This window comes from Chiloscyllium punctatum, chromosome 3 (assembly GCF_047496795.1).
Source record: "Chiloscyllium punctatum isolate Juve2018m chromosome 3, sChiPun1.3, whole genome shotgun sequence".
NCBI lineage: Eukaryota > Metazoa > Chordata > Chondrichthyes > Orectolobiformes > Hemiscylliidae > Chiloscyllium > Chiloscyllium punctatum.
Genome location: NC_092741.1, coordinates 14,394,171 through 14,407,004, shown reverse-complemented (window position 1 = coordinate 14,407,004; position 12,834 = coordinate 14,394,171). Strand labels below are relative to the sequence as shown.

The following is a 12,834-nucleotide window of genomic DNA, read 5'->3' as shown; positions in this document are numbered from 1 at the left end:
TTAAAAGGCATCTGGATGGGTATATGAATAGGAAGAGTTTAGAGGGATATGGGCCAACTGCTGGCAAAAGGGACTAGATTAGGTCGGGATATCTGGTTAGAACATAGAACATAGAACAGTACAGCACAGAACAGGCCCTTCAGCCCACGATGTTGTGCCGACCACTGATCCTCATGTATGCACCCTCAAATTTCTGTGACCATATGCATGTCCAGTAGTCTCTTAAATGTCCCCAATGACCTTGCTTCCACAACTGCTGCTGGCAACGCATTCCATGCTGTCACAACTCTCTGTGTAAAGAACCCGCCTCTGACATCCCCTCTATACTTTCCTCCAACCAGCTTAAAACTATGACCCTCGTGTTAGTCATTTCTGCCCTGGGAAATAGTCTCTGGCTATCGACTCTATCTATGCCTCTCATTATCCTGTACACCTCAATTAGGTCCTCTCTTCTCCTCCTTTTCTCCAATGAAAAAAGTCCGAGCTCAGTCAACCTCTCTGCATAAGATAAGCCCTCCAGTCCAGGCAGCATCCTGGTGAATCTCCTCTGAACCCGCTCGAAAGCATCCACATCTTTCCTATAATAGGGCGACCAGAACTGGATGCAGTATTCCAAGTGCGGTCTAACCAAAGTTTGATAGAGCTGCAACAAGGTCTCATGACTCTTAAACTCAATCCCCCTGTTAATGAAAGCCAAAACACCATATGTTTTCTTAACAACCCTGTCCACTTGGGTGGCCATTTTAAGGGATCTATGTATCTGCACACCAAGATCCCTCTGTTCCTCCACACTGCCAAGAATCCTATCCTTAATCCTGTACTCAGCTTTCAAATTCAACCTTCCAAAATGCATCACCTCGCATTTATCCAGGTTGAACTCCATCTACCACCTCTCAGCCCATCTCTGCATCCTGTCAATATCCCGCTGCAGCCTACAACAGGCCTCTATACTGTCAACGACACCTCCAACCTTTGTGTCATCTGCAAACTTGCTTACCCATCCTTCAATCTCCTCATCCAAGTCATTAATAAAAATTACAAACAGTAGAGACCCAAGGACAGAGCCCTGTGGAACACCACTCACCACAGACTTTCAGGCAGAATATTTTCCTTCTACTACCACTCGCTGTCTTCTGTTGGCCAGCCAATCCTGTATCCAGACAGCTAAGTTCCCCTGTATCCCATTCCTCCTGACCTTCTGAATGAGCCTACCATGGGGAACCTTATCAAATGCCTTGCTGAAGTCCATTTACACCACATCCACAGCTCGTCCCTCATCACAGTTTCTAGTCACATCCTCAAAGAACTCGATAAAGTTTGTGAGGCATGATCTGCCCCTCACAAAGCCGTGTTGACTGCATTTAATCAAGCCATGCTCTTCCAGATGATCATAAATCCTATCCCTCAGAATCCTTTCTAACACCTTGCAGACAACAAGTTGATGTGGACGAGTTGGATCGAAGGGTCTGCTTCTCTGCTGTACATCTCTATGACTCTCTGTGGCAAAGAATTCCAAAGGCTCATAACCAATGCTCAGTAGAAGTAATGTGTATGATCTGCAAGATGCACTGCAGAAATTCACCAAAGACTTGTAAACAGTACCTTCCAAAACCGCAACCACTTGAATCTGCAAATATTTGCTATCTTTCTGTCAGTTGCATGAGAAATTTGTGAGTGATGAATCGGGCTGATATGGCACAGCAGTGTGTGTCTATAAAGGATTATTTTCTGGGAAGAAGGATTAGTCATAGATTGAAAGACAGAAAGAGGCCCTTCAACACACTGGTCATCAAATATTACTCACTTACTTACTCACTCATTCATCTCATCTGGAGAGAGAATTCGGATGACATTCACCACATTGAACAAGTTCCTTACATACAAGACACTCTGCTGTACCTTTGACTGCCTTCCATCTGCATCCCAGCTCTCAGGAAAAGGACTACTAAAGGTCAACCAAATGACAGACTCCCAACTAGATAGTGATTCACTAAACTGTGAGTCACATTAACTAATACTAGCATCTTTGTTTTTTAAAATGAGGATCCTTATGATCAGATTCAATCTTTAAATGTAAGTTATGTTTTTAAAAATGGTAGCAGACATATACTTACCATTTACAAACAGTAAACAATGCAAAGCACATTAAGGTTCCTGCCTAGTATTAGTACGTACTATTCTTGAGATATTCTTGAGATGGTACATACCCTGGGGATTAAAGAATCCTGTCATCCAAAATACATTTGGCCTTCCCTCAAATATCCAGGAGGAAAACTGTGCATTTCTCTCTAGGAATTCTGTGAACCAAAATCCCAGTGTAGCAGAATCCCAGGAAATCCTCTTCCAAACCACAGGCACTCGTGCATTATACATGTTATCCAAGGCATCTGTTAAATTCTGCAACGTGAAGAAGAGTTGGCATTTTAGTTAATATGCAATCATGTTAGAATTTAACATTCAATTTGACAGCGAGAAACATTGGTCAGAAAATTTAAATAAAGGCCTTCACAAAATAATTGGTGCTGAGTTTGCTGGAATGGACAGAGAAAGGTGTTTTGTGGAAAAGGTGCTTGAGGATGAATGAACATTTTTTTAAATAGTTGTCAAAATGAATGGCAGATGCAGTAAAATGTGGATAAATGTGAGGCCATCCACTTTGGAATAAAAACTGGAAGGCACATTATGATATGATTGGCTATAAATTAAGAAAGGGGAATGTGTTACAAGAACTGGGAGTCCTTGTATAACAGTCATTCAAGGTTAGAGTGGAGGTACAGGTGAAGAAGGTAAATGGTATGTTGGCCTTCTTGACTCACAGCAAAGATAGCTACCAGTGAGGAAGAAGATTAGAGGAAGGGGGTATGAGAACAGTTAATTATGGCTAATCAGAAATATACAGATCACATGAAAATAGTTGAGATATATAAAGTTATGAGGGACATAAATTGGGTAGACAGGAAGAAACATTTCTCCTTGATGGAGGGATCAATGACCATGGGGCATAGATTTAAGGGAAAGGGCAGAAGCTTTGAAGGAGATATGACAAAAACTTTTTCATCTAGATAATGGTAGAAATCTGGAACTCACTGGCTGTGAAGGTGGTAGAGGCAGTATCCTCAAAACATTCAGTATTTAGATACATATTTGCAATGCCAAGGGGCATACAAGGTTCTGGGCCAAGGGTTGGAAAATGGAATTAGATTAGGTTGTTGTTTTTGATTGGCACAGAAGTGATGAGCTGTAGAACCTATTTCTGTGTTACAGATCTCTAAGGCTTTATCAAAGAAAAAGAAATACAGTGTGGTAAAGAGTAGTGATAAGCCAGAGATTGGGAAAAAGTTAAAAGTCAGTAAAAGATAATCGAATAATAAGGAGAGAAAAGATAAACTTTGAGAGTAAATTAGCAAATAATATCAAAATGGGCAACAAGAACTTTGTTAAACATATGAAAAGGAATTCAGAGAGCCAAGTGACAAAAGGCCCTTCAGGAAATGAGAATGCAGAAATACTGAGGAAACAGGAAATGGCAGAGGAATTGAATAAATAATTTGCATCACGCCAGAACTACTAAATAATGAAGTGGCAAAAATGAATAAAGGAAATCAATGTAATAATTATCATGAGAGTGAAATATAACAGGGAAACTAATGGAGCTAAAGACTGATAAGTCTCCTGGACTTGTTTGACTTGCATCCTAGCACGTTAAAGGAAGAAGCAACAGGTACAATGGATTCACTGGTAATAATCTTTCAATTCTCAAAGTTTCCAGAAAAGTTCCAGAGGATTGGAAAACTGTCATTGAAACTTAATCAGAAAAGGAAAGAAACAAAACAGATAAAGGCCAAATAAGATTTGTCACTTGGAAAATGTTAGCTAATTTTAGTCCAATTCTCGACCTGCCTAAATTACCATCTGGGCAGTACATTCCAAATTCCCATCGCTGTCTAAATTAAAACATTTTTTCTCAAATCCTCAGTAAAGCTCCTGCTTTCCACCTTCAAATTATGCCCCTTGTTCCTGACGTTTGAACTAGAGGAAACAGCTGCTTTCGTTTCCACTATATCCATGCCTCTCATAATCTTAGCACCTCTTTTAGATCCTCTCCCAGACTTCTCTGCTCCAAAGAAAACAACCCGAGATTATGAATCCTGTCTTCACAGTCAAGGCATATCATCTAAGACAATATCCTAGTGAATCTCCTCTGCACCCCCTCCAGTACAATCACATCCATCTTACAGCATGGTGACCAGAACTGCATACAGTACTCTAGCTGTGTCAAACTAAAGTTCTGTATAGCTCCAACATAACCTCCTTGTTCTTATGATTTATGCTTCGACTGATAAGGGGATATGTCTCATATACGGTCCTAACTATGCAATTAACCTCACTTGCCATCTTCAGGAATTTCTGGAGAAGCACTGCAAAATATCTCTGTTTTACTGAACTTCCTGGTATCCAGCCTTTTCTTGAACACTCCCTTGTCTTGATACTTCTTCCAAAGTGTATCAGCTCACCTTTATCAGGGTTAGGTTCAGCTGACCAATCTGTTTATATCCTGCTGCAACCTAAACCTTCTTCCTCACTTCAATCACCTGGCCCATCTTCATATCACCCACAATTTTGCAGATCATCTCCCCACATTTTCATTGATATTGTTTATACATCATGAACAATAAGGGACCCAGCAGTTATCTTTGTGGTATACTGGCCTCCAGTCACACGGAGGGGGATTTCTTTGGGAACAGTGACCACAATTCTGTAAGTTTTAGAATACCCGTAGATAAAGATGAGAGTGGTCCTAAGAGAAGAGTACTAAACTGGGCTAAGGCCAATTATATCAACATTAGGCAGGAGCTGGGAAATGTGGATTGGACACAGCTATTTGAAGGGAAGTCCACATTTGTGCTGTGGGAGGCTTTCAAAGATAGTTTAAAGATAGTGCAGATAGGTATGCCCCATTGAAGGCAAAGGATAGAAAGGGCAAGATTCATGAACTGTGGATGACAGGAGAAATTGTACAACTAGCCAAGAGGAAAAGGGAAGCGTACATAAGGTCCAGGCAGCTAAGAACAGAACCGTCCCTGGAGGAATATCAGGAGAGTAGGACCAGTCTTAAACATCTTATTCTTATATAAGAAGCAAGTGGGAAACTAGAGAAAGGATTGGTCCACTCAAGGATAATGAAGGAAGGCTGTGTGTCGAACCTGAGAGAATGGGTGAGATTCTGAATGATTACTTTGCATCAGTGTTCACTGAGGAGAGGAAAATAATGAATCTTGAGATTAGAGATAGAAGTTTGATTAGTCCGTGTCACATTGACATAAGTAGGAAAGATGTGTTGGGTAGGCTGGAGGTTATTAAGGTGGACAAATCCCTGGGACCGGATGGGATCTATCCCATGTTGCTGAGGGAGGCAAGAGAGGAAATAGCTGGGGCCCTGACAGATATTTTTTTGGCATCCTTAAATATACCTGTATTTAAGGAGAACTGGAAGGTTGCTCATGTTGTCCCCCTGTACAAGGGTAATAGGGATAGTCCAGGTAACTACAGACCGGTGAGCCTGACATCAGTGTGGAAAGTTGCTGGAGAGGGCAATGAGGGATAGAATCTATTTATATTTAGATAAGAATGGGCTTATCAGTGATAGGCAACATGGTTTTGTGCAGGGGAGATCGTGCCTTACCAACTTAATAGAGTTCTTTGAGGAAGTGAACAAGTTGATAGATGAAGGAGGGGTTATTGATGGACTTTGGTAAGGCATTTGATAAGGTTCCCGATGGTAGACTAATGGAGAAAGTGAGGTCACATGGTGTGCAAGGTGTTCTAGCTAGGTGGATAAAGAACTGGTTGAGCAACAGGAGACAGAGAGTAGTAGTTGAAGGGAGTTTCTCAAAATGGAGAAAGGTGACCACTGGTGTTCCACAGGGGTCAGTGCTGGGACCACTATTGTTTGTAATATACATAAAAGATCTGGAAGAAGACATTGTTGGTATGATCAGCAAGTTTGCAGATGACCTTTGGCGACCTTTAAGTGGCATTTGGATAGGTACATGGATGGGTGCTTAATCTAGGATAGAAGTGCGGCACAACATCGTGGGCCGAAGGGCCTGTTCTGTGCTGTATTGTTCTATGTTCTATGTTCTATGTTCTATGACACGAAGATTGGTGGAGTAGCAGAAAGAATAAAGGACTGTCAAAGAATACAGGAGGATATAGATAGACTGGAGAGTTGAGCAGAAAAGTGGCAGATGGATTTCAAACCAGGCAAATGTGAGGTGATGCATTTAGGAAAGACTAATTCGAGAGCGAATTATACAATGAACGGAAGAGCCTTGGGAAAAGTTGATGGGTAGAGAGATCTTGGAGTGCAGGTCCATTGTACTCTGAACATTGCTGCACAGGTCAAGAAGTCATATAGTATGCTTGCCTTCATTGGACGGGGTATTGAGTATAAGAGCTGGCAAGTCATGTTAAAATTATACAAGACATTGGTTCAGCTGCATTTAGAATACTGTGTACAGTTCTGGTCGCCACATTACCAAAAGGATATGGATGCTTTGGAGAGGGTGCAGAGAAGATTTACAAGGATGTTGCCTGGTACGGAAGGTATTAGCTATGAAGAAAGGTTGAGTAGGTTAGGATTGTTTTCATTAGGAAAAAGGAGTTTTAGGGGGGACCTGATTGAGGTTTACAAAATCATGAAGGATATAGTTAAAAATCACACAACACCAGGTTATAGTCCAACAGGTTTAATTGGAAGTACACTAGCTTTTGGAGCGACGCTCCCTCATCAGGTGATAAAGGAGCATCGCTCCGAAAGCTAGTGTACTTCCAATTAAACCTGTTGGACTATAACCTGGTGTTGTGTGATTTTTAACTTTGTACAGCCCAGTCCAACACCGGAATCTCCAAATCATGAAGGATATAGACAGGGTGGATAGAGACAAGCTTTTTCCCAGGGTGAAGGATTCAATAACGAGAGTCACGCTTTCAAGGTGAGAAGTAGAAAGTTTAAGGGGGATACACATGGCAAGTACTTCACACAGAGGGTGGTGGGCGTCTGGAACACGTTGCCAGCAGAGGTAGGAGAGTCAGGTATGATAGACTCATTTAAGATGTGTCTGGACAGATGCATGAGTCGGTGGGGAGGAGAAGGATACAGATGCTTAGGAATTGGGCAACAGGTTTAGGTAGTAGATTTGGATCGGCTCAGGCTTGGAGGGCCAAAGGGCCTGTTCCTGGGCTGTAAATTTTCTTTGTTCTTTGTTCTTGAACAGATATCCACCACCACCCTGTCTCTTAGCAAATATTGGATCCAACTTTGTAGGTTACCCTGGATCCCACAAGCTTTTACTCTCTTTTTCATGTGGAACACGCTCAACCCCTTCCCTAGGTACCTTCCCATGTAATTGTAGGAGGTACAACATCTGCCCCTTCACCTCCTTGCTCATTATCCCAGGGCCTAAACAGTCTTTCCTGTGAAGCAGCATTTCACCCATACTTCCTCCAACCTGATCTATTGAAATTGCTATACCCAATGTGGCCTACTCTACATTGGAGAAACTAAAATGCAAACTGGGTGACTGTTTTGCAGAGCATCTCCAGTCCATGCTCAAGCATGACCCCAAACTTCCCACAGCCAGTCTTTTTAACACAGTGACCTGCTCGCATCTTGACTTGTCTGTCCTCGACATGCTGCAATGCTCCAGGGTATCACAGCACAAACTGAAGGAAAAATATCTCGTCTGAAGATTAGGCACTTTACAACCATCTGGACTTAATATTGGGTTCAACAGATTCAGATTATGAAATGATTCTCTTTCTTTCATTTTTACTTGTTGCATTCCTTGTCACCAGAGAATGTACTCTCTGTCCTCTCTCACCTCCCCAGCCCATTGGGACTGTCTCCTCTTCCTATTTTGGCAGTTAGACATTGTTCTGCCATTTCCACATTCTGGTCACTTAATCTGCACTATCAGCACCCTTCCTCCCCCAGCACTCAACACTCATCATTCCCATTGCATAAATGCTGTCCCCTCCACATGTTAGCACTGATGAAGAGTCATGTAGACTCAAAATGTTAGCTTGTTCACTCTCCACGGATGCTGCACGACCGATTGTGATTTCCAGCAATTTTTGTTTTTTGTACAGATTCCACCATCGGCAGTAATTTGCTCCTACAAACCTTGTCAAAAGCCTTGCTGAAATCCATTTGAACTATGTGGGTGGCACAGTGGCTCAGTGGTTAGCACTATGGCCTCACAGCGCCAGGGGCCTGGCTTCGATTCCAGCTTCGGGCGACTGCTGACAAGGAGTTTGCACAGTCTCCTTGTGTCTATGTGAGTTTCCTCCCACAATCCAAAGATGTACAGGTTAGGTGCATCGGCCATGCTAAATTGCCTGTAGTGTTAGGCACATTAATCAGGGAAAATGTAGAGAAGGAAGGGAATGGGTCTGGGTGGAGTACTCTTCTTAGGGCCGGTGTGAACTTGGCCTGTTTCCAAACTGTAGGGATTCAAAGTAAATTCTTATGGGCAGCACAGTGGCTCAGTGGTTGGCACTGCTACCTCACAGCGCCAGGGACACAGACTCGATTCCAGTCTTGGGTAACTGTCTGTGTGGAGTTTGCACATTTGCCCTATTTCAGTATGGGTTTGCTCCAGTTTCCTCCCACAATCCAAAGATGTGCAGGTTAGGTGAATTGGCCATGCTAAATTGTTCATAGTGTTAGGTGCATTGGTCAGAGGGAAATGGGATTGGGTGGGTTACTCTTTGGAGGGTTGGTGTGGACTTATTGGGTCAAAGGACCTCTTTCCACATTGCAGGGAATCTAATCTATATCAACTGCATATCCTCATCTCTACATTTTGCCACCTCCTCAAAATATTCCAGCAGATGTGAGGCATGTCCTTCATCTGACAGAGCCATGTTGGCTATTCTGATCAAACTGTTACCCTGTTAATGGAGATTAATACTCCACTTCCAAATTTTCCCCAACAGTTTCCCTCCTGCTAATGTGAGACTCTCAGGTCTGTAATTCCTTGGTTTACCTCTACCACCTTTCTTGAAAGGTAGAATCACATTAACTGTCCTCCTGCTCTCTGGCACCTCCCCTGTAGCCAGAAAGAAATTAAAAATTGGGTCAGGGCTCCAGTGGTTTCCTTCCACGCCTCTCATTGCGAATCATTCAGACCTCAGGATTTTTCTACTTTTAAGCCCACTGAATTCTCCAATACCTCCTCACTCTCTGTCAATCTGCTCAAGAACCTCTCGGCCCCTCTTCCTGAATTCTGTATCGACCTCTTCTCCCAAGTTCAATGTAGCTAAGTGTGAAGTGATTCACTTTGGTAAGAGTAATAAAAAGATGGATTACTGGGCTAATGGTAGACTACTTGGTAGTGTGGAAGAGCAGAGGGATCTTGGTGTCCATGTACACAGATCTCTGAAAGTTGCCACCCAGGTAAATAGTGCAGTGAAGAAGGCATATGGCGTACTGGCTTTTATTGGTAGAGGAATTGAGTTCCGGAGTCCTGAGGTCATGCTGCAGTTGTATAAGACTCTGGTGCGGCCGCATCTGGAATATTGTGTGCAGTTTTGGTCGCCATACTATAGGAAGGATGTGGAGGCACTGGAACGGGTGCAGAGGAAGTTTACCAGGATGTTGCCTGGTATGGTAGGAAGATCCTATGAGGAAAGGCTGAGGCACTTGGGGTTGTTTTCATTGGAGAAAAGAAGGTTTAGGGGTGATTTGATAGAGGTGTACAAGATGATTAGGAGGTTAGATAGGGTTGACAGTGAGAACCTTTTTCCACGTATGGAGTCAGCTATTACAAGGGGGCATAGCTTTAAATTAAGGGGGGGTAGATATAGGACTGATGTTAGGGGTAGGTTCTTCACTCAGCGAGTCGTAAGTTCATGGAATGCCCTGCCAGTAGCAGTAGTGGACTCTCCCTCTTTATGGGTATTTAAGCGGGCATTGGATAGGTATATGGAGGATAGTGGGTTAGTGTAGGTTAGGTGGGCTTTGATCGGCGCAACATCGAGGGCCGAAGGGCCTGTACTGCGCTGTATTATTCTATGTTCTATGTTCTATGTTCTATGAAGTAACCATTTAACACTCTACTAATGTCCTCTGTTTCCATAAATTGATTTTCCCCTTGGTCCCTAACAAGCCCTATACTTTCTCTGGTTGTTCCCTTCCTCCTAATATACATGTAGCATATCTTGGGATTCTTAATCTTGTACTCTAGTGTTTTTTTTCATTTTTTCACAGCTAATTATTTTCTTCAGTTCCCAGTGCACATTCCATACTCCACTGGTGCCCGAGTTGATTGGTTCACTTTGTACCAGTTATACACTTTGCTTTTCCTTTTTACCCAGTTCTGAATATTCATGGGACTGTGTGTCTATAAGGGTGTGTGTGGGTGTCTGTGTGCGAGTCTGTGTGTACCTGTGTCCGTGTGTATGTGAGAGTGTGTGTGTGTAGGAATATCTGTGTGTGTGTGTAGTGCAATGGTGATCACCTGTAATGTGACATGAACCCAAGGTCCCGGTTGAGGCCCTCCCTACGGGTACCGAACTTAGCTATCAGCCTCTGCTTGGCCACTTTTCTCTCCTACCCATCCCGAAGTCCACCTTGGAGGATGGTCACCCGAAGGTCCGAGGCTGAGTGTCCTGGACCACTGAAGTGTTGCCCAACACTACAACACTCACACATACACCCACTCACAGACTTAAGACACTCTGCACTCACTACACACACACACACACACACACACACTTTCTCACACTCACAACTCCCACCCCAGACACACACACACACATAGACAGACAAAGACCCACATGCACACATATATTTTGTGGGGTGAATTTGTACTTGCAGAGTTACATTGTACTTTGCTCAAAACCTGCATGAATTCATGTAAAACTCTGTTATCCCACTTTTTAGATTAGAATCAATCTAAACATCATGGCATAGACAGAGAACACAGGGGGCCAACACCTTCAACATATTTTCTAGCTATCACCATTGTTAACAGCTAACCCGAGAATGCAACTTTTAAAAAAAGATTTTGTGATTTACACATGAAAGAAGTGAAACTATCACTGTATTCTAACAGATGAAAGGCTGAACAGACAACCAATTCTTCAATGTATAATTTCAGTTACATCACACTGTAAATTTTTGCTATAAATTCTGTGTTACGATCGAGCCCTCCACAATCACCTGATGAAGGAGCGTTGCTCCAAAAGCTAGTATGCTTCCAATTAAACCTGTTGGACTATAACCTGGTGTTGTGTGATTTTTAACTTTGTACATCCTTCACCTTAAGCTTCCTTATCAAGTGTGTCTCACTGCACAACACTAAATCCAGAATTGCCTGTTCCCTAGCATGCTCCACCACAAGCTGCTCCAAAAAGCTATTTCACAAATATTCCACAAATACTTGTTCTTGGAATCCACTACAAACCTGATTTTCCCAGTCCACTTGCACATTGAAATCCCCCATGATCATTGTAACTTTGTCTTTCCTACACATCTTTCTTATCGCCTGGTATATCTTGCGCCCCAACTCCTGATTACTATTTGGAGACCTGTACATAACTCCAACTATGGTTTTTACCTTTGTGATTCCTAGATTCTCCCCACATAGATCCAATATCATCTGACCCTACTTCATTTCTTACTATTGATTTAATTTATTTTCTTACAAATAAGGCAACCCCAACCTGTCTGCCCACCTACCTGTCTTTTCGATAAGATGTATATCCTTGAATATTCAGCTCCCAGTCCTGATCCCCTTGCAGCCACATCTCCATGGTGCCCACCACATCATACATTATACCTGCCAATTTTGATCTGTGCCACAAGTTCATTTACCTTTTCCTTATACTGTGTGCATTCTGATACAACACCTCTTTTCCTGTATTAACTGTCCCTCTTCGCATTGTCATTCACTTGTCCAGTGTGCTTGAAGTTTAATTGCTAACCCTTTGCATGTATTCTGTCCTATTTGTGTTTGTGCTGGAGATTTTAATGATGTGGAGGTGTTAGTGTTGGACTTGGGTGGACAAAGTTACAATCCCATAACACCAGGTTAGAGTCCAACAGGTTTATTTGAAAGTACAAGCTTTCAGAGAACTACTCCAATAACCTCTCCTGAGTTCTGCACTCTTACCTCCTCCTTTAATTCAGGTTTTCTACTTTCCCCTAGAACTGAATCCGCCCCACAACCATTTTGTTTAAAGCTCTGTCTACAGCCTTAGTTATGTGATTTGCTAGGACTCTGGTCCCAGCACAGTTCAGACGAAGAACATCCCATCGGAACAGGTCTCTTCTTCCTGAGTACTGGTACCAATGTCCCATGAACTCAAACTCAATGCATTTACCTGCTTAATCTTATTGACCCTGTGCCAATTAGCCTGTAGCACAGGGAGTAATCCAGAGATTGTTATCCTTTTGGTTCTGCTTTTTCATTTAGCTCCTAGCTGTTCATACTCCGTCAGCAGAATCTCTGCCCTAACTTTATCTCTGTTATTGGTACCTATATGGACAATCTTTCCCCTCCCACTGCAGCCCAGATGAGATATCCCAAACCTGAGCACCAGGCAGGCAACACAACCTTCGGGATTCTCAACCCAGGTCACAGGGAACCGTGTCTATTGTTATGAAGATGTGGGTATACCTTTAAGAGAGTTAAAAGCAGTAGAACTACCAAACTCAGCACCAAGTGTACTCAAAAGTGGTAACAATGTAACACTGGGTCGAACAACTCAATTAGTTGCTTGGAGACAAAAACAAATTCAAATTCGGCCAATCAGTTTAAATTATAT

At 42.7% G+C, this 12,834-nt stretch overlaps 1 protein-coding gene across 1 annotated transcript in view; it reads right to left on the bottom strand.

Moving 5' to 3' along the window:
* The window catches only part of LOC140453945 (dynein axonemal heavy chain 8-like), a 1,117,430-nt gene that overhangs the window by 25,221 nt on the left and 1,079,375 nt on the right, over nt 1-12,834 (bottom strand). The window contains exon 91 of the mRNA XM_072548819.1: nt 2,208-2,397. Coding sequence (XP_072404920.1) covers nt 2,208-2,397 — 190 coding nt within the window. The remainder of the gene's footprint in view (nt 1-2,207; nt 2,398-12,834) is intronic.